The following is a 24973-nucleotide window of genomic DNA, read 5'->3' as shown; positions in this document are numbered from 1 at the left end:
GTGTGTGGCTTCACTGTGGGCAGCTTGGTCCTGTCTGGGACAGGGGGCCAACTTAGCCCTGCGTCCTGTCCAGTACCAGCTGACTGACCGGCTACCCTCTCCCATGGGCACTGGGCCAGCATCACAGCACCCTGGCGTCTGGCCTGTCCCGCCAGCCCGGCTGAGCTACTGATGCTGTAGTCCCAACCTGTCAGGGCTGGTGGCTTCACAGGCCCCACGGCCATGGTTCCAGCCAGGGTGCTGGACCCTGCTCTGTTCCCTGGCTCAGCAGCGCAGGCCCGGCTCTGTCTGGTGCTCGCTCCCAGTGTTCTCTGGGAGATTTTTATGTCCCTGCTGACCTTCAGACCTACAGCTTGGCCCAGGCTTTTTGCTTCTTCCACTACTGGAGCTTGAACTCAAAGCCTGGGCCCTGTCCCTTGGCTTGTTTGCTCAAGGCTGGTGCTCTACCACTTGGGTCACAGCTCCATTTCCAGCTTTTTGGCTGATGGTTGCCGATTTTCTTGCCTAAGCTGTCTTTGCAAGTAGATTCTCGGCTCTCAGCCTCCTGAGTGGCCAGGATTCCAGGTGTGAGCCGCCAGGGCCTGGAGGGGCATAGGGGCAGCTGGGCACCTGGGGTGGCCTGGCTCAGGGCTGCCCCTCTGGGGCACGGCTGTGTATCTGCACGCATGTGAGCGATGGCGGGAATGGCTGCTGTCCAGGCAGAGGGGAAGAAAGGCACAGAGGGACGGTTCAAAGATTGGTAGATTTTCTTTTTTCTTCTGGTAAAGAAAAATAATGTGTTTTTTGAAACAAAACCCAAGTCAAAGTTCCGCCCACCCACCCCCGCCCAGGGTGTGCTGCGTCCGGGTGAGCTGAGGCCCGGCCCGGCCCTGCCCTGTCCCGCGCTGCCCCGCGGGCTCCGAGCCCGGGGCCGGGCTGCTTAGGCTAGAAGTACAACATAAAAACCAGACACCCCCCACCCTGGAAGCCTCCTGGGCAGCTGGCCTCTGGTCCTAACACTGCCCTGGCGCCTGCTGCCCACCAGGGGCAGGGCGGGCTGGACATGGCCCGGCAGAGGGGCGAGGTCGGCGCGGTTCCCTTCCCCGTGTGGTTTTTAAAAAATGACATTAGAGCACCCAGAGCTTCAGAGACCGACTCCCGGGCGGGAGCGGGGAGGCACCCTTCGGCCCAGCACCGGCCGGGCCAGGCCTGGCAAGAGGTGTAGAAAAATAAAATAAACTTTATCCCTGAATGGCAAGTGAAGACCCTCCTCCTGCCCCGCCCCCCACCACGTCCCCAGTGGGGAGACGCGAGCATCTGACAGAATGGACAGACTGACAGACTGGTGGGGCGGCGGGTGCGAGGCCTCATACCCTGCAGCACAGCCAGGGTGGTGCGTGCCAAGATCCCCTCTTCCTGCGCTTGGGGGCCAAACACAGGGGCCAGAGAGCAGGGCCAGTGGTGGTACTGGTCAGGAGGGCCGATGGGGGAGGGGTCAGAGGTCATGTAAAGGGAGCCGGGGGCCCTCAGGGGTGGGGAGGGTTCCAGATGATCTGAGGGGTCAAGCCAGGACTCTGAGTGGCAGCGCAGGTGAGTGGAAGGGGGAGACGGCCTGGGGGCTGCTTCACCAAGTCACAAAATAGGGGTACACAGAGCAGGAGTGTGAGGGAGAGGGAGGGCGGGGCTCACCACGGTCCTCCCCACCCTGGAGCCCCAGGAGTTAGAGGGGCTGGAAAGGGGCGAGGCAGGCTGACCGTCCCTCCCTTCCCACCTCCCCAGGCATCAAGGTGGCCCAAGCGTGGGCAAGTCTGGCAGGTCGCGGGCCGGGCTCAGTTCACAGCAGTGCACCCTCTCCTGGCCGATGTGGGGTGAGGGCCGCGGGTCCGGCGGCCTCTCTGGGATTCCTGGTGTCAGGGTCAGAGTCAGCACCAAACACAACCCACGTCCACCACGGAGGTGGTGGGTGAAGCAGGCGTCCTGGGGACTGGAACTGGCCGTCCACGAGGTGGAGGACTGCGGAGTCGGGTGCCGGCGCAGGCCCTGGCACAGGTCGGCACGGCGGGGTCAGCGGGCCCGGCCTGGCTGTCAGATGGCCGGGTCAGCGCAGGCTCTGGTACAGGTAGGCTGAGGTGAAGAGCGCATTGGCAGCCAAGCTCACAGCCAGGAGGCCGCGGACCAGGGAGGGTCCACAACGCCCTGTAGGACAGGAGACCTGGTCAGAACTGGTGTGGGCAGGGTGGTACCTCAATCCCTGAAGATGCAACCGGGGGCCTCAGGCCTCCCAGTGTTCCCAGGCATGAGGACCGGATGACTTCCTGTAAGATGCACCTGCCCCACAGGCCGGGCCAGGCTGCCCCGTGCCCGCACCTGGCAGAGGGGTCACCGGGACATTCACCTTACAGGCAAGGAAATGGGGGTCCGAGGAGGGGAGCTAAAGAGCAGTGACACAGCCCCAGCCCCTGCAGACTTTGCTCTGTCTGGCACAGCAGCCTTGGAGACTCGTGGCCATTGAAGTGCACTACACTGAAGTGTGGTTAGTGGAGTGACTTAATTCTATAATTTAGTTAAATGCAAACAGCCAGCCTTAGCCCGGCGCTGGTGGCTCACACCTGTCATCCTAGCTACTCGGGAGGCTGAGATCTGAGGATCATGGTTAAAAGCCAGCCTGGCCAAGAAAAGTCCATGAGACTCTGATCTCCAATGAGCCACCAGAAAACTGGAAGTGGAGCTGTGGCTCAAGTGGTAGAGCGCTCATCTTGAGCTGATGAGCTCAGGGACAGAGCCCAGGCCCAGAGTTTAAGACCCACAATTGAACCCAGCCACCCATGGCCAGAGAGTGGACCCGTCCTGGGGTGGCCCAGAAGGTACTGCGAGGACTCACCATTGGTCCATCTCTCCAGGACCTGCACAGAAAAAAGCTCTAGAAGATTCTTTTTCATTCCGGACCCTAGGGATCTAAGGCCAGGCTCTGAGCCCTCCCGCGCCCTCCATTCCGGGGGTCCCCACTCCACCGACCTCTCCAGGTGGCAGCCTCCTCACAGCACCCTCGGGTCGTGGTGTCCACCACACACGTGGATGACTGGGAGGAGTCGTCTTCCTTTTTGATGGAGCGGCTGTTACAGGCACCGTCTCTGGCCAGCACCGACCTCATGTCTGCAGAGAGAAAGGCCTGCAAGTCAGGGACTCATCTCGCCTCCTGAGCCCCACGCGCAGCCCCAGGACACAGCCTCAGCCGCTCACCAAGCCTGGGCGGCGGGAGGCCAGGTCCTGAGTGGGCCCTAGCTGTGTAGCTGCTGGGAGATACTGGTTCTAGATCAGAAACAGGAAATGAATGCCAAAAGGTGCTGAGGCGGGACATCTGGAGGGGGAAGTGGACAGGGCAGTGGGGCGGGCCAGGGAGTGGAAGTTTGCTTTTTGCTTGGCCTGCATTCAGCTCCGTGACCAGACCTTTCAAAATTATCAGAGAAATAAAAAATTCACATGTCCATCTGAAAGTTTTAGGGTTTCTTTTGTGTGTGTGCCAGTCCTGGAACTTGGCTAGGTGCTATACCCAAGCTTCTTGCTCAAGGCTAGTGCTCTGCCACTTGAGCCACAGCGCCCCTTCCAGCTTTTCAGGTAGTTCAATGGAGATCAGAGTATCACAGACTTTACTCCAAGACTAGTTTTGAACCATGATCCTCAGATTTCAGCTTCCTAAGTAGCAAAGATTATAGGCATGAGCCATGAACGCCCGGAGTTCCTTTTCTTTAGACAAGATCTTGCTATAAAGCCAGCACGGCCTCAAACTCATGATCTCGCACTTCAGCCTCTGTAGAGCTGGGATTAAAGCAAATTCTAGACTGTTAACTTTTTTGTGTTCATACTGGGGCTTGAACTCAGGGCCTATTCTTCTTGGCATTTTCCACCTGTTTTTTTTTTCCCCACTCTACCACCTGAGCCACAACTCCACTTCCAGCCTTTTGGCTAGTTAATTCAAGATAACGGTTTCTCAGATATGTTTGCCCAGGCTGGCTCTGAGCGTGATCCTCTGCTCTCAGCCTCCTGAGTAGCCAGGATTGTAAGTGTGAGCCATGGCGTCGAGAGTACAATTAAAATTTTTTTTTAATGTTTTGGAGAAAGAATATAAGAAAAAAAAACTATAAGCAGACCACAGCCTGTCAGTGTGCAATAGGTTTTCTGTTTTGGTTTTGTTTGTTTTTGTTGGTCATGGGGCTTGAACTCTGGGGCCTGGGTGCTGTCCCTTAGCTCTTCAGCTCAAGGCTAGTGCTGTGCCACTTGAGCCACTTCTGGTTTTCTGGTGGTTAATTGGAGGTAAGTCTCAAGGACTTTCCTGCCCAGGCTGGCTTTGAACCGTGATCCTCAGATGACAGGCGTGAGCCACCAGCATCCGGCTGCAATAGGTTTTTGCTGAGTCCCAGAGAATAAAGAACCTCAAAAGTCAACTGCTAAATAAAGGACTATATAAAGGCAGCCAGTAGAGGGTTAGGTCCAAGCCGGTGAGTACGGATGCTCCCCTGGCCCCTGGGGGGAGGGGGATCCGGTAGTCACCCACAGCGTGCTTGGCCCACATGCACCCACACTCACCCACAGCGTGCTTGGCCCCACACGTACCCACACGCACCCACAGCGTGCTTGGCCCACACGCACCCACAGCGTGCTTGGCCCACACACACCCACACGCACCCACAGCGTGCTTGGCCTCACACGCACCCACAGCGTGCTTGGCCCACACGCACCCACAGCGTGCTTGGCCCACACGCACCCACAGCGTGCTTGGCCCACACGCACCCACACTCACCCACAGCGTGCTTGGCCCACACGCACCCACACTCACCCACAGCGTGCTTGGCCCACACGCACCCACACGCACCCACAGCGTGCTTGGCCCACACGCACCCACAGCGTGCTTGGCCCACACGCACCCACAGCGTGCTTGGCCCACACGCACCCACACGCACCCACAGCGTGCTTGGCCCACACGCACCCACAGCGTGCTTGGCCCACACGCACCCACACGCACCCACAGCGTGCTTGGCCCACACGCACCCACAGCGTGCTTGGCCCACACGCACCCACACGCACCCACAGCGTGCTTGGCCCACACGTACCCACAGCGTGCTTGGCCCACACGCACACACACTCACCCACAGCGTGCTTGGCCCCACATGTACCCACACGCACCCACAGCGTGCTTGGCTCACACGCACCCACAGCGTGCTTGGCCCACACGCACCCACACTCACCCACAGCGTGCTTGGCCCACATGCACCCACACTCACCCACAGCATGCTTGGCCCACACGCACCCACACTCACCCACAGCGTGCTTGGCCCACACGCACCCTCAGCGTGCTTGGCCCACACGCACCCACACTCACCCACAGCGTGCTTGGCCCACACGCACCCACAGCGTGCTTGGCCCACACGCACCCACACACACCCACAGCGTGCTTGGCCCACACGCACCCACAGCGTGCTTGGCCCACACGCACCCACACGCACCCACAGCGTGCTTGGCCCACACGCACCCACAGCGTGCTTGGCCCACACGCACCCACACGCACCCACAGCGTGCTTGGCCCACACGCACCCACACTCACCCACAGCGTGCTTGGCCCACACGCACCCACACTCACCCACAGCATGCTTGGCCCACACGCACCCACACGCACCCACAGCGTGCTTGGCCCACACGCACCCACAGCGTGCTTGGCCTACACGCACCCACAGCGTGCTTGGCCCACACGCACCCACACGCACCCACAGCGTGCTTGGCCCACACGCACCCACAGCGTGCTTGGCCCACACGCACCCACACGCACCCACAGCGTGCTTGGCCCACATGCACCCACAGCGTGCTTGGCCCACACGCACCCACACGCACCCACAGCGTGCTTGGCCCACACGTACCCACAGCGTGCTTGGCCCACACGCACACACACTCACCCACAGCGTGCTTGGCCCCACATGTACCCACACGCACCCACAGCGTGCTTGGCCCACACGCACCCACAGCGTGCTTGGCCCACACGCACCCACATTCACCCACAGCGTGCTTGGCCCACATGCACCCACACTCACCCACAGCATGCTTGGCCCACACGCACCCACACTCACCCACAGCGTGCTTGGCCCACACGCACCCTCAGCGTGCTTGGCCCACACGCACCCACACTCACCCACAGCGTGCTTGGCCCACACGCACCCACAGCGTGCTTGGCCCACACGCACCCACACACACCCACAGCGTGCTTGGCCCACACGCACCCACAGCGTGCTTGGCCCACACGCACCCACACGCTCCCACAGCGTGCTTGGCCCACACGCACCCACAGCGTGCTTGGCCCACACGCACCCACACGCACCCACAGCGTGCTTGGCCCCACACGCACCCACAGCGTGCTTGGCCCACACGCACCCACAGCGTGCTTGGCCCCACACGCACCCACACGCACCCACAGCGTGCTTGGCCCACACGCACCCACACTCACCCACAGCGTGCTTGGCCCACACGCACCCACAGCGTGCTTGGCCCACACGCACCCACAGCGTGCTTGGCCCACACGCACCCACAGCGTGCTTGGCCCACACGCACCCACAGCGTGCTTGGCCCACACGCACCCACAGCGTGCTTGGCCCACACGCACCCACAGCGTGCTTGGTCCCACACGCACCCACAGCGTGCTTGGCCCCACACGCACCCACAGCGTGCTTGGCCTACACGCACCCACACGCACCCACAGCATGCTTGGCCTACACGCACCCACAGCGTGCTTGGCCCCACACGCACCCACAGCGTGCTTGGCCCCACACGCACCCACACGCACCCACAGCGTGCTTGGCCCCACACGCACCCACACTCACCCACAGCGTGCTTGGCCCCACACGTACCCACACGCACCCACAGCGTGCTTGGCCCCACACGCACCCACAGCGTGCTTGGCCCACACGCACCCACAGCGTGCTTGGCCCACATGCACCCACAGCGTGCTTGGCCCACACGCACCCACACTCACCCACACCACAGCGTGCTTGGCCCCACACGCACCCACACGCACCCACAGCGTGCTTGGCTCACACGCACCCACAGCGTGCTTGGCCCACACGCACCCACACTCACCCACAGCGTGCTTGGCCCCACACGCACCCACAGCGTGCTTGGCTCACACGCACCCACAGCGTGCTTGGCTCACATGTACCCACAGCGTGCTTGGCCCCACACGTACCCACAGCGTGCTTGGCGTCCCGCATGGGCGGCCCGGGCGGCACCTGGGGAGGCTCGATGGTGAAGAGGCTGCCGCTGGGTGGCGAGGGTTCTTCCGAGCTGCTGGGGGTGTGGGGGGCCTCTCCCGTGGGCGACGGGAACAGCAACAGCTTCTGCCCCTTCAGGTTGAGCCGGGCGGGGCTGATGAGAGGCCTGCGGTGGCGCAGGGAGCCAGAGCTGGAGTCCACGGAGCTGGCCACGGAAGGTGCTGGGGAGGGGAGCGGGGAGGAGGGGAGGCTCCCAGACAGCAAGAAGTAATCTGCAGAGGGAGGACAACAGAGCCAGCCATGCCACTGTGCCTGGGGGATGTGCCGTTGTCATGGTGATGCCTGCCTCCTGCCCAGTTGGTCCCGCGGCTTCTCACTCCTGACCCAGGAAGAAAGGAGGCGGCAGACAGGGCAGTGGAGGCCTCTGGGACACCCCACCAGGCACCAAGGAGGGGGACAGAGGTCACACAGACTTAGACACAAGCTGCACAGCTCTCTCGCTGAGCATGGGGGATGGAGTCTGGGGTCCCCACTTTACACCAGAGGAAACTGAGGCATAGGTATGTTCATCTCTTGCCTAGGGCTGAGGTTTGACTACAGAGTCACGCTTGAACACTATTCTAGAAACTCTGGGCCTTGCCCCCCTGGCCAAGCAGATTTCTGGTCCCACTTCCTAGCTTTTGTTGTCCTTACCTGAAAGGGGAACCTCTCCGTGTGGAGACACCTGAGATGGGGGGCGGCTGCCGCTGAACAGGTACCCTGAGTCTGGCAGAGAGGGAAACACAGCACGGGTTAGGCCTGAGGGCTGTGAGCCTCACAGCCTCCAATCTCCAACCTCCCCGCCCCCAGCCCCACGTTCTGCCAAAACCTACTCTGTGTGCTCTCACCAACACTGGTTCCCGAGGTACATGGAGCACATGGCCATTTGGTAAAGAAACCGGAACTCTAGTGGATCATAGCAAGTCAGCAGCGGTCCAGGTCTAAACCTGGTGTTCTGCATTTTTTTGTTTGTTGTGGGGCTTGAACTCAGGGCTTAGGCGCTGTCCCTGAGCTGTTTTGCGCAAAGCTAGGACTCTACCATTTCAAGCCACAACTCTACTTCCAGTTTTCTGGTGGTTAATTGAGGATAACTGGAGAATCTCACAGACTCTGCACTCCAGGCTGGCTTTGAACTGCAATCCTCAGATCTCAGGCTCACGAGTAGCTAGGATCACAGGTATGAGCCACCAGCACTTGGCTTCAATGTCTTTCTCTTCACACCAGCCTCCACCTTGGCTATCAACAGCTCTGGTCCCGAGAGTTGAGAGTAGAGCTTAGTGGTAGAGTGCTTGCCTAGCATGCATGAAGCTCTCGGTTCGATTCCTCAGTATTCCATACACAGAGAAAGCTGGAAGTAGAGCTGTGGCTCAAGTGGTAGAGCACTAGCCTTGATCGAAAGCAGCTCAGGAACAGAGCCCAGGCCCTGAGTTCCAGCCCCAGGACTTGCAAAAAAAAAAAAAAAAAAAACAAAAAAAAAAAACGAGAGAGCGAGGCTGAGCGCAGTTAAGGCCGCTGTTGAGTGGGCTTGCATAGGTCTCAGCCCAGCAGAGGCCGTCCACAGGAGACGCTCTAGCCACTCGTTGAAACTTCCCTATCCCGTCCTCACCTGAGGCTACCAAGGCCCGAGCAGATGGCTCCTACCTGTTCGGGTCAGAGAGGGAATGGTTCCCAGCGAGAGGGCCCGGCTGAGCCGGCCTGGCAGTGAGGAGGGGGAGGCCCGGCGGGGAGACCGGAACAGCTGCTGGCCGGCCAGCGGCAGGAAGCCAGGCGGGGTGGGGATGAACAGGGACGGCGAGGAACCCGTGGTGCTTGAGTAAGACACAGCCAGGCGGGGACTGGAGGGGAAGAGGCCAGCGGAGTCTCCCGGGAAGCACCTGCAAGAGCCCATGGGGCATGGAGAGAGGAAGAGGGTGAGTGCGGAAGGTTCTGGAAGCAGTTTCTGCACAGTGGGGCCCCTTCCTTCCCGAGGTGTGAGCCGGGCCTCAGTCAGGGTCCCGGGGGTGGGGGGTGGGGGGAGGGGCGTGCGTTAGTTGGAGCAGAAAAGCAGTCATCCATTCTCCCCGTTAGGAGCGGGTGGCTGGGAGGCGCGGCGCGGCCCACCGCACCTGCATGCCCCTCGCGCACAGCAAACCACTTCCACTCTGTGTCTCAGCATTAAAGTGACACTGCCACCTCTGCCACCCCTTCTCACCCTGAAGCCAGCACACCCAGTGTCCCATGCTGTACACGCCAAGCTTAGTGGACTCAGGCTTTGTCTGGAAACTTCTTGTTGCATGTCCAGAATCTTCCAACCAAGCTGCTGAGCTCAGAACCCCCCGGTTCTCCCAAGCTAGTTGGGACTTGAGGAGGCCGCAGCGGAGCTCTGAGGCTCCCCCAGTGCTGTGTCTCGGAACACAGTCACCAGCTCTCCGGTCTTGGATAACTTATCTCAAGCCCCCTTCAGTGTACAGATGGGGAGGTGCCCGGCAGGGCTACCATGGGTACACACCAAACTCTACACTTAGATAGGACCCCGACGACCGCAAGGATGCCCGAAGACAGAAGGGGACAGTGTCGCTTTAACTTGAGAATGGTACAAATCACACAACTAGGACCCAATGACCCCAGGCCACAATACCAACCATGCTTCCAATTAAGGCACCTGATTACAGAGGGGCGGAGGGGCAGAGGCAGTTAATGCATTAGTCTGCCATCTGGAAGGAGTTTCTGGCGTCCAGCCTTACCTCGGTCCCAAGGGACACATGAGCCCAGCAGACAAAAGTGCAGACAGATGGGCGGGCAGGCTCAGGCCCCGTGGCGTGAGATGGGGGAAGACACCCCTGCTGTGAAGGCCAAGGGCTGGGAGGGGGAGGACCGCTAGCCTACCATGCACCACAGCATCCCAGTGCCATCTCCCACCCAGTCTTATAAGGAAGGAATGTAGCCAGCTGTTCACTTCCAAGGGAACCACTGGGTCATTCCCATTTCTTGCAAAGAGCCGGCTCAACTGGACTTTAGAACCAAAGGCAGGCCCAGGGTTTGGGCAACATGGAAGTCAAGGCAGAGCAAAGTGAAGAGGGGCCTGGATGCACACTGGCTTTGACTCTGACCCGCCTTTCAAGTCTGTCTGATGCCCATCACCCCCATCAGACGGGACGATTCTCCCTCTGTCTAAAGGAAAAAGCAGCCAGGTGCGGGGAGCTCGTGCCTGTAATCCTATCTCCTCCGGAGACTGAGATCTGAGAATCTTTTTCAAAGCCAGCCTGGGCAGAAAAGTCTGTGAGCCTCTTCTCTCCAATTAACCAGCAAAAACCGGAAGTAGAGGTGTGGCCTAAGTGGTAGAGCTCCAACCCTGAGCCTAAAAGACAAGTGAGGGAGGCCTGAGTAGAAGCCGCACTACTGGTAAACACACATCCATGGGGGGGGGGGGGGGGGGGGGAAGGGCGGAGTTTATGTTCTCCTTTTAGGATTGCAATACCACTGGGGAGCGTGGTCGGGAGGGGAAGGACTTTCAGGCACTGCAGCTGGAACCAGGAAGTCTCTTGCTTGATCACGGGTGAGCCCCTATGGGAGGAAAGTGGGTCCCGGGGGAGCAGCCTGAAAGCGGCAGGTGTGGGCCTTGGAGCAGCGCAAGCTCAGGCTCTTCCAGCAGGTGGCAGCAGGACTCTGCGCTGGGCTCCGGTCAGGCCAGGAGCCAGCCAATAGCCACCCTAGAGCAGGCAGCGCCCCCAAGGACAGGCGAGCATTTCTGGAAGCGCGAGGAGAGGGTCCTGGCAGGGCCATGGATTTCAGAGGCAGCACCGGGTCAGCACCGGAAGCAACGGCAGGCTTTGGGCAGCACATCTCCAGTTCCCCAGCTTCAGCTCAGACCCAAGGCCACCCTGGGGTCAAATCTGAGATAATCCGTATGTCTGGCCTGGGAGGCTGTTCCCAATCTTGGTGCCACTAAAAAAGCTGGCAGGTGAGGTCCCTGGAGGCCTGCCCTCTTGGGCTGTGATGCGTAGCACCCCAGGCGGGAGCTGTGTGGGGGCTCAGCCTGGCTCTGGCTGTTACCGCACCCCCAGCGCTGCCAAGAGCTGCCAAGGTACCAAGGTTTTAGTTGAGGCCCAGGGGCCAAGTCTGCGTCCTCAGAACCACCTTGGCCAGTGACTGCGGAGAGAGCTCGACCCCCCCGCGGGGGCCGAGTGTTCTCAGCCTTACCGAGGTAGGAAGGGGGCGATGCGATGTGGGAAAGATGAGGAGAGGGACCCTGAGATGACCATCTCTAGCCCACGCGTGCTCAACCCCACTCAGACTTCGGTGCACATGCTAGCACCCCAAACAAAGCTCCCTCCCACCCTCCTGGCCCTGACCAAGAAGCCCTTCTCAAGAAACGTGGAAGAAAAGAGAAAAAAGACGTGATACCTGAAGCCCCCCGGAAAAAGCAGAGCCCGGAAGGCATTTATTGAAAACACAGCATTCAAAACATGATGTCTAGGGCCAGTGTGGTTACAGCGATCAGGGGTCTACACAGTCATCCACAGTTCTACTACAAGAGACAGTCGAGACTCGGCGGCTGCAGACACGGGGCAGGCCCCTTCCCCGCGGGACAGGCATGGCTGGCTGGGGGATGGAGGTGGTCCTGGAGGTGGGTCTGGGATGAGGACCCCAAATATCCAGAGGGTGAAACAGGACTGACTCCCTATCTCAAGGATGGCCACCCTGTACCTGGGATGAACCTGTGCTCCCCAGGGGATGACGACTGTCCCCAGTCCATGAGCCACAACCCATAGTTGCTAGATGCCCTCAAAGGAACAAAACTCTTAAGGGGCAGACTAATGTTTAAAAATAAGGTCACACAAAACTCTAAAAAGGCCAGGAATCCCCACCCTATAGATCTCTCCATACCACCAGAGCCAGAGTGATGCTGAGCAGGAGATCCTGGCCAGCCAGAGCTGGCTCTGCTTAGCATAAATAATTCACACACACACACACACACACACACACACACACACACACACACACACACCCCTAAAAAATGCCAAGAACACAACAATTAGCATTGCACTGTCAGTCTCCTTGAGAAGAGGACATCACGACTCAGGTGAGAGTATGCCCACCAGCAGACCTGGCCCCTGCTACCTCCTTTTCCCTCTTGGGTCGTTTCTTGGGGTAAAAGGTCAGGCAGAGGTGCCCCAGACCCCCAGGCAGTTGCAGCTCATTCACCCCTCACTGCTGAGCCAGCAGGACCTTGGCCTCACCTACCTATCTTTGGAGGGGCTCTCCACTTCATGTTCTGCCTGTACCCCACAACACACTGAGCCCCGCAAGGCTGGGGCCTTGTCTAAAGAAGTCACACAGCTCACTGGGCAGAGGCTGGTGTGACAATTAACTCCTTCCCCCTCCCCCCCCATCTCACAGGAGGCCGGGCTGACCTTTTGGACTCTCAAACACAGCAGGGCAGGGTGCGGCCGGCCACTTCGCACCTGCTCCTCTACCTGCCACACCTGGGCAGCTAGCGCTCCTTTGCTGGGTATGACCTCACACACGCATAACCTGCTTTCTCCCCCTTGGGAGGATGCTGAGGCAAAGGCTCAGGCCAGACCAGGTCACACTTGGCCCATGCTGAGGGGCACGGGAAGGACATGACCTGCAGGCAGGGCACAACTCACACAGGGACCGTCAGAGGGTATCGTGCACCCCAGCTGGTCTTGAACTGCTCCCAGGTGAGCATGTCCTCTACATGCGACATCCCCCTAATCCTAAGCTCATCCCACAGCCTCTGAGCACCCTGGGGCCTGGAGGGGCCCGCCTGTCACTCTGCACAGCTAACCAGAGCTGGAACAGCTGGGTCTCACCGGGCCACAGCCGGAGAGGGCCAGCTCTTCCCTAAGGGTAGTGACCTGTCGGGGGTGGCAGCCCTGTGTCAGAGGGGAGGCAAGCTGAGGCCATGTGACGGAGAGGGACAAATGACAATGAACTGGTATCACCGAGGCCTGAGTGCCTCACCTGAACAGAATCTGGGTCATCTGAGCTATTCCCGGGCACACGGGGGCAGGGCCAGGACAGCCCTCAAGTCCTGCCCTTGCTAGCTAGGGAAAGATGGCTAGGGACCAAGCTCAAAACCCCCAGGTCCGAGGGCATAAGGGAGTGCCCAGCTGCCAGGGTAAGGGGTAAGGGGAGGCCTTGGAAGTCCATCTGGCTTGCTGGAGGAGGGATATCCCCAGCGGGGCCACCTCCACGGTTTGGAACTGAGGGATCAGGTGGCCTCGGGGCCATCGTAGGCCAGGAAGCTGCTGGTGGGCTCCAAGCAGGGGCAGAGCAGGTGAGAGGAACTATGTGGGATGAGGGTCGGCGCTATTCTGGCGCTTGCTCACCCTGCTGAGCTGGACTGCCAATGCCAAGCAGCCCGAACGTCAGGCCAGGTGACAGTGGCTCACACCCTCCCCCTCCCTCTGTGGCACCAGAGCCAGCCATGAGCCGTGGCCAAGACAGGGAGCCTTGAGCCAGTGGGGAGCCAGGGTGCTGCCCCCACAGTCCCAGGCCTGCCAGGTGGGCTGTCTCAGGCCAGAGGCAGCAGCAGTGGCAAGCAGCTACAGGTCACTAGGGCACTAGGGGAGCACCTCAGGCTGGGGGGGCGGGGGGAGCAGTTTGGGGGTACTGGGAAAGGCAAGGAGGGCAGTGGAGGAGCTGGGCCAGAACCCAAGGCTTGAGGCTGAGGGGTGGGTGTGAGGCAGGTTAAAGAGACAAAACCAGTAAGTGCCTGTTCCAGGTGGGGGGGCCATGCCCTGGGCCTGTCTGTCCGTCTGTCTGTCCATCTGTCTGTCCTCCCCCCGCAGTCACTGCTGCTTCTCTGACCTTCGGGGCCGGAACCTCCTGGGGCCTGCTGCCTTCTTTGTAGCCACAGCCGCGGTGAAGCCCACCAGGCAGCACAGGGACGTGGTGCTGAACTTGAGCGTGTCCAGCCAGCTGGGGGCGGCTGCCTGCAGGTACTGCCCAGCCAGGTGCAGCCCCAGCAGCAGGGCCCACAGGCAGGTGGCGAAAGCGTCAATTCTTCTGAGCCTGGTGGAGATAGGAGCAGGGGTGAGTGCCCGGAGGCATATGGGATCCCTCCCCTACTTCCAGTCTTGTCCATCTATACCTGGACCTGCTCAGGGGACGGGGACTACATCTCTCCTCCAACTCACTCTGCCCAGCTCTAAGCCTGTCAGTGCTTCTCCTAAGCATAGCTCCCTCAGGAGGTGTGGAACATGGGCACAACTCTCCTAGAGATCCTGCTACTGCTCGTAGAAGGAAGCAAGTCCAGAGCCTGCCCTTCCTCGCCTCCATGGCCCAGGGCAGGCGGCTCCCATCACCCTGACCCTGCAAACAACCGCCCAGCTGCAGAGGGCAAGGGGTGGGCTGGCTAAGGGCCACAGCCCTCTCTCAGGCAAACTCCTGGCCCTTAGAGGACAGGGACTTGTCTTGCCCAGGGCTCCACACCAGCCAGGCCTCTGGGCCTTGGTCACAGCATGCAGACCCCTAGCCACGCGTGCCCACAGCCCCACATGTACCTGATCCGGCCGGCCAGCAGCATAGCCAGCAGGCAGGTGAGCAGGCCCAGCACCACGATGCCCACCTGGTGGCTCTGCCCAAAGGCCCAGGCCTCGAGTAGCTTGTCGGCCATGTGCTCCGGCAGCAGGCCCAGCAGCTGCCGCCAACCCTCAGACTCAGTGGCAGAGCTGTTATCTGGCACAGCTGAGCCATTGCCACCAGGGGGCAGAGCCGGAGGCAGGGCAGCCCCTGGGGTAAAGGGATCGCTGGGGCCATACAGTGCAAGGGTCAGCAGGAAGGCGCAGGTCAGGAAGGCCAAGGCCCGGAGCAGGATGACCTGGATTGGGGCTTTCATCATGGACGAAGAGAAGCTCTGAGAGGGTGGGAAAAACACAAGTCAGAGATGCCAGAACCCACAGCCATCGGCACCCCCATGTAAGGGTGCCTGCCACCCCGGCCCAGATGCTCCCACGCACCCAGTTTCATGCCCCTTGGCTCTGGCCTCGGGCTCACCACTGCCCCACCAGCTGGTCTCACTTCCAGACCATCACCCCATTCATCCCATGAGACAGTTCTGTGTAGGGATGAATACCACTCCTCTACGCTCACCTCCTTTTAAAGAAATCTTTCCAGCAGGGCACTGGTGGCTCACACCTGTGATCCCAGCTACTCAGGGGGCTGAGACCCAAGGACTGAGAAACAAAGCCAGCCCAGGCAGAAAAAGTCTATGACACTCTTTCTCCAACTAACCAACAAAAAGCTGGAAATAGAGATGTGGTTCAAGTGGCAGAGTGCCAAGCTTCAGCATACACACACACAAATCTTTTCCAAATTAGTGATATCATTCTTCCAAGTAAGAGTATCATTTTTGTCATGTTCTCACACAAAAAAAATCCTTTTTATGTGTTAAACTAATATTGCAATAACCAGGCAGATAACTCTGGCAGAAGTTAAAAAACAGTAGCAAGTTATGAAATCTAGGAACCAGGAGGTTAGAATGAGAAGCAAGGGCGTGAGGACAAGGTCCCCAGAGGCTGCGGCGTGGACACAGGAGTAGAGGGGTGGTGTGTGGGGGGGTCTAGGGTACATCCTAGGACATAAGGAGTAAGGCGTTCCCTTGGGGGATGGTTTACTCCTAAGTCTACTTGCTATTACGTCTGATTTTTATTTCTTTCTGTGGTGTTGGGGATTTATCCCAGAGCTTTGCATATGCTAGGCACATGTTCTACTTCTGAGCTACACTGCTGGCCTCTGATCTTTTATTAAAAAGCAAAAACAAACAAATTAAAAAAAAAAAACCCAGCTGAGTGTGGGTGGCTCATGCCTGTAATCCTAGCTACTCAGGAAACGGAGGTCTCTGCAGATTGTGGTTCAAAGCCAGCTCCAGAAAAGTCCCTGAGACTTTTATCTCCAATTAATGACCAGGAAACTGGAAGTGGCACTGTGGCTCAAAGTGGTAGAGCACTAGCCTTCAGCAAAAGACCTCTGGCCCTTAGTTTAAGCCACAGGACTGACCAAAAATAAAACAACAACCACCCCTCCCCCACCCCAAGATATTCCATTCAATACTGTGATAAAAAACAAATGCTTTTAGCCAGACATTTCTGGATCTAAACCCCAGCACTGGCGGGGCCCAAGTGTGGTCCCATGTGAGTTTCTCAGCTATACACGGGAGTCACAGTGCCAGTAACCCATGAATTGGTCCCAGGGCAAACACCACTGAGGGGCAGCAGGGCGACCCCTAAGCCTATGCTCAGACATATACTGCAAACGTATCACAGTCCTGGCCACTGGCCCTCGCTGGTGGTACAAAGGAGGCTGGGTGGGGGGGGGGGGGGGGGGGGAGGTTGTTTCCTCAAGAAGGGGGTCTCAGCTCTCAAGAGTTGCTATCTAGTCACTGCGCCCTAGCCTTCTAGGAAGTTTCCCATGGGTACACTGGCCAAACACGCACGGACGCTGGCCTCAGACCTGCATGTGGGCCTGGTCAGCCTCCCGGCGCCTGAACTGGTGGCTGAGCAGCAGGGCACGCAGCTGGCGGTTCTGGTGCTTGAGGTAGTACTCCACTGCGGCCTGGCACGGCCGGCACAGCTTGTACATCTGCTCCAGGTGGTGGCGGTACACCTCGATCTCCTCGTCGTACTTGCCCTGTGGTGGGGGACAGGGGCTCCATGTCAGTGGGAACCCGAGCTCCCTGTTTTACAGGGGACCTGGATTCACTCCACTTACAAGGCCCCACTGAGCTACTTCCCCTTGCCACCGTGAATGGTGGTGAAGGCCCTGAGGAGGAGGCCAGGACAGGCCTGGGACTTGCAGGTGGCGACACGTACCAAGTCCCAGTGCTCTAAGGCCATTGCTCTGGTTCAGGGCTCCTGACAGGCAGGTAAACTATATGAGGTTCTCTTGGCTGATGCTGCCTGAACCCAGGCAGAGAGACAATGCAGGGCCATGGCCTGCCCTTCTCCTTGGGTCCCAGGATCTAAACAACTCTAAGGGAGTTTGAGCCTGAGTGGGAGCTGAAGAATTCTTTGGCTTGTGGAATGACTTAGAGGCAGCACCGCACCTCCAGCATTTCAGTCTCTAGTGACAGCAATGGCTTCATGTGATCTCATGGAACAACTGGACTAGAAAAGCCGCCTGGTGTGTAGCCCACCTCCTTTCCCTCTTGGCTTAAGTTCATCCATCCCTCTCTCCTTACAGTTTGGAGCAGTAGCACAGGGCCTCATCTGGGTAAGGCAGGCAGGGGAGAAGGCAGGTAACAGGGCTCCTGGACCCCTGAACTCCAGCTCAGCCCAGCTCCTAGCTGGACTCACTCTCAGCAGACCTGGCTCAGCGCAGTAAGAACTGCATGGACCCTACAGGTGCACAACAAAGCCTTGGCACAGGGACAAGCCTACTGGCCCAATGAGCCTGGAGTTTCCATGGTGTTCCTAGGCCAGAACCCAGACGGCTACCCAAGATCCAGGGAGACCAGAAGCCTTAGCTCTAACGGGGAAGGAAGAAGCCTCATATCCAGGAATGTGGGGCCATCTAGAGGTCGGGGTGATGGCATCAGACTGCTGGCTAGCTGCCATGTCCACTTACCTCCTCCCTTGGTGAGAAGGCGGCCAGCTGCTTGATTTTGGTAGTCTGGTGGTGGCTACACCTTCGGCACAGCAGAACCTGGCTGCTCACCCACTGCTGTGGCTGTGCAGGGTCTCGGGGGCTGGGCACACTGCTCACCCCGTGGTTTAAGTGCTCCATGTACTGGGCGGGGATCGGCTTGTTATAGTCTCCATTCTAGGAGAAATGGGGACTGGTTGGCAGGCAGCTCCTTCCCAGGGGGCTTTTCGGGGCCTTCTGGACAGCACCCCGATATCCTTACACGGGATAGTGGCCTTTCCGCTGCAGCCTCACTTGGAACCCACTGAGAATGAAGCCCCCCCTGATCTGTGGCTGGGCAGGGCCGGGCCTGGCTTCCTCCCTCAGCACCCTGGGGCTCTCTCATAACTGTCTGAGCCAGCGCTTGCGAGCGGGCTGCCTGGCTCATAGCCTTTAATTGGCAAGCAGCCACATGCCTTCCGCTGCACCTGTCTTTCAAGGCAGGGCAGGTGGGTGGCTGGACAGACCACATTGCCTAGTAAAAGCCGATGCATACCACCGCAGGCTGCAGAGCTGCACGGATCTGGGCTTGTGCCACTGTCTGCCACATGTGGGGAGGAGACCCGGGACAAGTGACCACAGTTCCCATCACCAATCCTCCTCCACAGCCCACAGTGGGAATCCAGCCATAGGGTGTATGCAAGTGGTCTGTTTAGGGCTGGACACAGGGGATGTGGGTCAGGGATGACCCCAAGGTAGTAGCTCCATAGCCACAGCCCACCCTGGCCACCCACACCTCCTGGGAGCCCCAGCCTGCCCTGCCCACCCGCCTGCACCTCCTGGAAGCCGTTGTACTGCTCGCAGTGGGGGCAGTCCCAGCAGTTGCGGTTGCCATAGGGCACCAGTGTGTCCTGGTTGCAAAACCAGCAGTTGACCACCGTGTGCGTGGGCTTCACCCTGTGGATGGAGGAAGGAGGAATCAGGAGGGAAGACCTCAACCCCTGAGGATTTCAACCCCTCCCCCTCCCCAGCCCTAGCCCAAGGGGAAGGGTGCCAGAAGCAGGATCCATGTCCTGGAGCAGGCCCACAAAGGCAGGAAGCTGTGGGTCAAGGAGGGGAAGCTGGGCTGGGCGCTGCTGTCCATCCAGCAGGACCACGCAGGAGGCCCCAGGGGCCGGCTGGAGGCTCACAGCTCTGGAAGCCCCAGGGTGTGCATGTAGGGGGACTCCCCCACCCCCACCGCCCAGGTCCTCAGGTCCTGGGCCAGACATGGGGGGTGGGGGGTGGGAACAGGGCCTAAGCTCAGGACGGTCCCCCTCCCCCTCCGGCTGCGGAAATGGCGTTCTCCAGGGAGATTCCAGAGTGAAAGAGCCAGAGAAGCCCAGTGGCAGGGACGAGTGGCAGCTGGGTGGCCAGCCGCGCCTTCCTGGTGAGGGGATGGAGACACGCACACATGGGGCTTGCTGGCCACACGTGCGGTGGCAGGTGGAGGCTTCTGGGTAATCCTCACCCAGACACTGGGGGATCTGCGCTCCGGGGCTCCTCCATCTACCCCATTGGCTGTGGGGTATGGGAGCGGGGAGGCACTAGTCCCTACACAATACAGTCCCTAGAAACTATACAGACAGAAGAGCAGCAGCTGCAGAGCTCTGGGGCTTGACCTTGCCACTCCTGCACCTTCTTCCCCAAAGCCCCCTCCAGCTGCGGAGGACTCGAGCGTGGACAGTGACAACCATACACAGATGGGCCTGTGGCTCAGACAGCATGCCTTTAGGCACATGCCTGTGTGTGCGTGTGTGTGTGCGTGCATGTGTGTTGGTCCTAGAACCTGAACTCAGGGCCTGGGCACTGTTCCTGAGATTTTTTTTTACTCAAGGTTGGTGCTCTACCACTTGAGCCACAGCTCCACTTGTGGGTTTTTTTGATTTGTCCACTGGGCTGGTTCTGAACTGAGATCTTCAGATCTCAGCCTCTTGAATAGCAAGGATTTTGGGCATATCAATGTCCTGCCCCTTTGGCATTTTCCTCCTGAAAGGGGAGGAGGAGGCACTGACTCTATGCTGACTTGCAGACATGCCCTGGAGCTCTCATGGGCTAAGCCTCGGTGCCTCTGTGCCTCCTCTGTGTAAGGGGAGCACCCCAGCACCCACTGGTTCTGTATGCTGCAGGATGCAAGCACGTAAGACACAGAGCTGAAAGGGCCAGCTCTGCGCTGCCCTGGCTGGCACGTGTGTGTGTGTGTGGGGGGGGGTGCTGGGGAGTGAAGCAGGACTCTGGCCTCAAGCACTGACAAGTGGCCACCACGTCCTGAAGGCAGCACGCGGCTCAGAGGGGCCCTGTGCTCATGGATGTGGCCTCTAGAGAGGGTTGCCCCTATTCTGGGGCTTCCATTTCATCGCCCCACTTATCAAAGTGGGGCCCGGAGAGCTCCTGTCCCTGTCTCTTGTTGGGACTCAACAAAAGAATGCAGGGGAGTACTGAGCCTGGTGCAGCCAGCACCCAGCAGCAGCTTCACTCCTCCGGCAATGGAAGCAGCTAGGCTGCTCCAGCTTAGAAACCTGCTCTGCTGTGTGGCCCACAGTTGGCATTCCTGCAGCAATTAAGCAGCTACTCTTTGTTAATTTGTATCTCTTTATAGGCCTCTTTGTAATTGTGCAAGGGGGAGGGAAGATCCTCAAGGCTGGAACCAGGCAGGCAGTGGGACCTGTCCCATCTGCCTTTGGGTGCCGGCCCCTCAGCCCTGGTCTGGGTGAAAGGCAAGGCCCTTGTCTGCCCTGAGGGACCAATGGTCAGGTGCGCACGGCCCCTCCTGTGCTAGACAGCTGACGTTTCCGTTCTCCAGCTCCGTTGCTAAGGAAATAATGGCTCTGGGCCTCTAGAAGCGCCTTGCCTGGAAGCGGAAGGTCGGGGACAGTCCCCCCTCCTAGGCCTTCTGCCAGGGGTTGGGGTAGGGAGTTCTCTCAGGGCCAGAGCACCTGCAGCCCACTCTGGCCAGGCTGGGTCACCATACCAGCAGTCGTTTCCTTCAGCATGGCCCCAAAGGAGCCACCTGCAACAGGCAAATGACTGGCATCTCGGGTCCCCACACCAGCCTGCCCCCTTCCAGGCCTCACAAATCAGACTAGTAGATGGACAGGCCCCTCTTAACAGCTGGCCACACAGTCCCCAAGGCGGGCCGGGGCAGCCGTGGCTCTGGGACGAGCCCCGCTGAGGGCAAGGTTGAGATGGTGACATAGAAGGGAATGTGCTCTCCTGCTCTGGCACCGGCCCAGGCCATGTCCCCCAGCCGGCTGTCTTCTGAGGTAGACTGGGGTCCCCTGGGTGGGCATGGAAGCCACTCTTCCAGCTCCTGTGGGCCTGCTGCTGGCCTCCGGGAGTGAGGAAGCCAGGGTGGGTGGCGCCTTACAGAAGGCCAGGGGCAGCTGCAACGCGTGTCCAGCCCTCCACCAGCCCGCAGCTGAGTACACACACACCATGTGCCTCTGGCGACCCACCAGCCCCAAACCCAGGCATTGAATTCTACAACAGCTTGTTGTTGGCACAGGCAGGGATATGTTCTGGAGTGGGCAACCACTCGAGTTCCTCAGTCCAAAGAGTGCTGAGGGAATGTGCTGTGCCATCCCGAAAGGATAACAACAGGGCTTGGTCACCCTCCTGGGGAGGCTCCAAGTCTGGGGGCCACTGAGTGCTCACCAGTCCTGGAGACGTGCCTCGCCTTCCCCAGGGGCCTGCCAGATAAGAGACATTAGACAGGCTGGGTTTCTTCAGGGGCAGGGAACGCTCAGCCTCATAGGGGAGCCTGACTCCTGGGAGGGGCCCAGGGAGGCCTCGCCCCCACTTCCAGGGCAGGGGACACTGACCACTGCTAGGATCTGAGGGACCTCTGGGCCTCCTGCTTGGTCTCAAAACACAATACACTGAAGTCTACAGCCACGCTACCAACACTAAGACCGAAACCCTAAAATCTGCTCCTCCACCTCTGTTCACTGAGTACCACACCAGGCTAGCAGAGACGGACTGGTGAGCAAAACAGAGCTAGACAGCAAGACAAGGCAACTGACAGGGCAGCTGGTGTCACATGCCACAGAATGACGGCCAACATGCAGGGCACGAAAGATGGGTGCACTCAGAGCAAGCAGAGGAAGCAGCACCCACTCAGGACAGCCCAGCTTTTAAAGGGCCTGCTGCTGGGACTCTGTCAGGACAAGCAATGACAGACAATCCCTACAAACACCACTGGAAGCTACCACCTGTCCAAACAGGGCGGCGAGTAGCTAGGATTATAGGTGTGAGCCACTGGCACTGGGCTCCATGATACTCCTATCTCCAATTATCCACCAAAAAGCCAGAAGTGGAGCTGTGGCTCAAGTGGTAGAGCCCTAGCCTTGAGGAGGAAAAGAAAAAGCTCAGGGACAGTGCCCAGGCCCTGAGTTCAAGTTCCAGGAGCGGCACACACACACTAACACACACACACCAAAAACCAAAACAACCAAACAACAATAACAACAACAAACCATGGCAAGAGGACACCATGGGTGGGAAAGCTAGGTTCCGGTTAGCCCAACTGAAGGTCTGGAAGCAACTGCTTCCTGATCACCTTGGCCAGTCTGAAAGCACAGATGGGCTGGCCTGAGTGTCAAGGGGGGCACTGCTCCTGCATTCCTCCTCAAGGCCACCACTCTGTCCTCTGCCATCTCTGCGTACTAATAACCCTACCACAGATGTGTGCTAAGATGACCTCTTCCCAAACCAAGTCTCCTTGCACGCCCACCCCAGGGTCATTCAAACCCCCCACTACAGCTGGTTAGACCCAAACTCCTCCACCGTGACTTACATACCCATGGAGGAGCGTGGGAGAAGAGCATGCCTCTTACTGGGCTGGTCTTACTTCAGAGCTAGGACAGTGGTAAACTGTTACCATCTCCAGATGAAATCCAGTACTCATGAGAACATCCTTCTGTGCCCAACCAACGGCAGCAGTCCCAAGTGTACATCTCCACCTACTAGTGTTGTCCAGGGCCATGAAAAAGTCTTTTGGGCACCCTTGTAGCTTTCCTGCAACAGTTCATCCAGCACCTTACCAAAGTTCCAGATTTCTGTGGCTGGCAGGAGAGACACCACCAGGTTACAACTGTAATCCTAGCTACTCAGGGAGCTGAGATTTGAGGGTTGAGGTTCAAAGCCAGCCCAGGCAGAAAAGTCCATGAGGCACTTATCTCCAATTAACCACCAAAGAGCTGGAAGTGGAGCTGTAGTTCAAGTGGTAGAGTGCCAGCCTTGAGTTAAAAAAAAAAAAAAAAGAAAAAGCTAAGGGACAGAGCCCAGGCCCTGAGTTCAAGCCCCAATACTGGCAGAAAGAGAGGGGAAAAGGTGGAGGGGGGGAGAGAAAAAGAGAAGGGAAGGGAAGGGAAGGGAAGGGAAGGGAAGGGAAGGGAAGGGAAGGGAAGGGAAGGGAAGGGAAGGGAAGGGAAAGGGGAAGGGGAAGGGGAAGGGAAGAGATAAATCAGATGCTTGGGCAGAGTTGTAGTACAAGGCACAAGACAGCAAGGCAAGCCCATCAGGGGTCGGCTGAGAGGCACTGCCAGTCCGCGAGGAGGCAGGGTTCTGGACCAGCTCTGCTATTCATGTCTCTGGGGATCTGAGCACACTGCCACAGCTCCTTCAGAGATAAAACGATCAATTTGACAGCTGGTCTTGCAGGACCCCCGTGCTCCATAAACTGGGTGGGAATGGGATATGTGGCTTGTTAGAGCCAGGGACTCCTTTGCTTTCCACGGGGGAGGTGGCCCCTCCTCCAGATGCAGCTGACATCCCTTCTATTCTTCCCTCCTGGGGAGGCTTGGGTGACTCAACCACCCCCATTCCTTTTGCCTGCTTCTCTCTTAAGAAGGAGGCAGCTTTAGAAAGACTGGTCAGCCACGTTGCTTAGGTTCAGCAGCTCCACTGCTTATTGCCAAGGGACTGTGAGCGGATGCCTTTACTCCTTAACCCAAGAGACCTGGGCTTCACATGTCCCTTGTTGTCCCCTGGATGTTCTCGAAAACTCGTTCTCTCTGCCTCCGAGGAGGGAGGTTCAGCTGTCCGTTACACTCCGCTCAACAAGAGGTGGGCCTGTCCAGGGAGGCCGGTGGGCGAGGCCAGCTCTGAAAGCCGGGCTGCAGGTTATCCCGGAGCCCTGGCAGAGCGGAAGCACAGAAGCCTGAGCCCATCTTGGACGCCTTGAAGTAGACCTGCTTTCCCTACCTCCGGGAAGCCATCCAGCTAGGGGAAGGGCGGGGGGAGGGGAGGCAGGCGTGCTGTAGCTCAAACGTGATTCGAATAGCAATTTACTATTTACCTAGCTGCAAGGGAGCGCACAGGGTGCTTCGGAAACGCCCCCGGTGAGGAGCGCGCGGCGTGCAGAGCAGCAAGTGTCAGCTGTAATCACCATCGGACGAGCTGCCCGGGCTCGGGGCTCGGGGCCCAAGGCAGGACCGCCAGGGGGCAGCGGCGTCCGCCACCGAGCCCTGTGTGTGTGGGGGGGGGGGATCGCAGCCCGCGGCGGCCCCCGAGCAGGCCGCACCCCCCGCATTCTGATCTCCGGCCCCAGCCAAGCTCCACGGCCGCTTCCCGGACTCGGTTCCAAATTCGGCCTTTTCGGGGTGGGGCCGCAGAGCGGGTCTCGCGCGTCCGCTCGCTCGCGGGCCGGGTGGCCGCCCCGGGCCTCGGGGCCGGGCGGCGCGGGGCCGACGCGGGGGCGGGGCGGCGGGAGCCGCGTGGGGCCTCGGCCGCGCACTCACCTCCGCGCGATCCGGTAGAGCAGCACGCCGGCCGCGGCGCACGCCGTGACGCCCAGGCCGCCGGCCAGGCCGGCCGTGGGGCAGCTCGCCAGCAGCGCGCTCACTCCCTCCATGGCTCCCGCGCGGGTGGGCGACGGCGGCGGGCCGGGAAGGCCGGCCTCACGACACGAGCGGCCGCGCGCGCCAGCTCGCGCCTTGACCTTCGCTGCTTTGTAGCAGGCGCGGGCCCGCCCCTTGACTCGGCGCGCTCCCGCTGCCTAGCCAATCACGGCGCAGGGCGAGCTCCGGTGGGCGGGGCGCCGGCGGAAGCGTACGGCACTTGCCCTGGAGCGCCCCCTGACGGCCGGAGGAAGGCAG

The 24973-nt window shown here is 59.5% G+C and overlaps 1 protein-coding gene across 1 annotated transcript; it reads right to left on the bottom strand.

Annotated features, from left to right (window-relative positions):
- Positions 1-764: 764 nt before the first annotated feature.
- Tmem201 (transmembrane protein 201) lies at positions 765-24808 on the bottom strand. Its single transcript, XM_042695773.1, has 11 exons — positions 24617-24808; positions 18674-18794; positions 17841-18035; positions 16728-16904; positions 14780-15132; positions 14085-14288; positions 8910-9142; positions 7923-7994; positions 7205-7501; positions 2995-3132; positions 765-2175 (listed from the first exon to the last, which is right to left on the bottom strand). The coding sequence occupies exons 1-11, from the start codon at positions 24727-24729 to the stop codon at positions 2078-2080; spliced, it is 2001 nt and encodes a 666-aa protein (XP_042551707.1). The 5' UTR covers positions 24730-24808; the 3' UTR covers positions 765-2077.
- Positions 24809-24973: the final 165 nt, after the last annotated feature.

This window comes from Dipodomys spectabilis, unplaced genomic scaffold, assembly GCF_019054845.1.
Source record: "Dipodomys spectabilis isolate Male_0828 unplaced genomic scaffold, ASM1905484v1 ptg000188l, whole genome shotgun sequence".
Lineage (NCBI taxonomy): Eukaryota > Metazoa > Chordata > Mammalia > Rodentia > Heteromyidae > Dipodomys > Dipodomys spectabilis.
Note: the sequence above shows the minus strand (reverse complement) of the source record. Positions and strands in the feature narration are given on the sequence as shown.

Bases quoted from the DNA above. Each gene is read 5' to 3' on its own strand.
- Tmem201 (XM_042695773.1), bottom strand. From the start codon at position 24,729: ATGGAGGGAGTGAGCGCGCTGCTGGCGAGCTGCCCCACGGCCGGCCTG. The intron at 18,036-18,673 runs GTGCAGGCGGGT...CATTTCTCCTAG, and splicing joins AGTACAACGGCTTCCAGGAG to AATGGAGACTATAACAAGCC. The intron at 15,133-16,727 runs GTCTGAGGCCAG...CCACCCTCTCAG, and splicing joins CTGACCAGGCCCACATGCAG to AGCTTCTCTTCGTCCATGAT.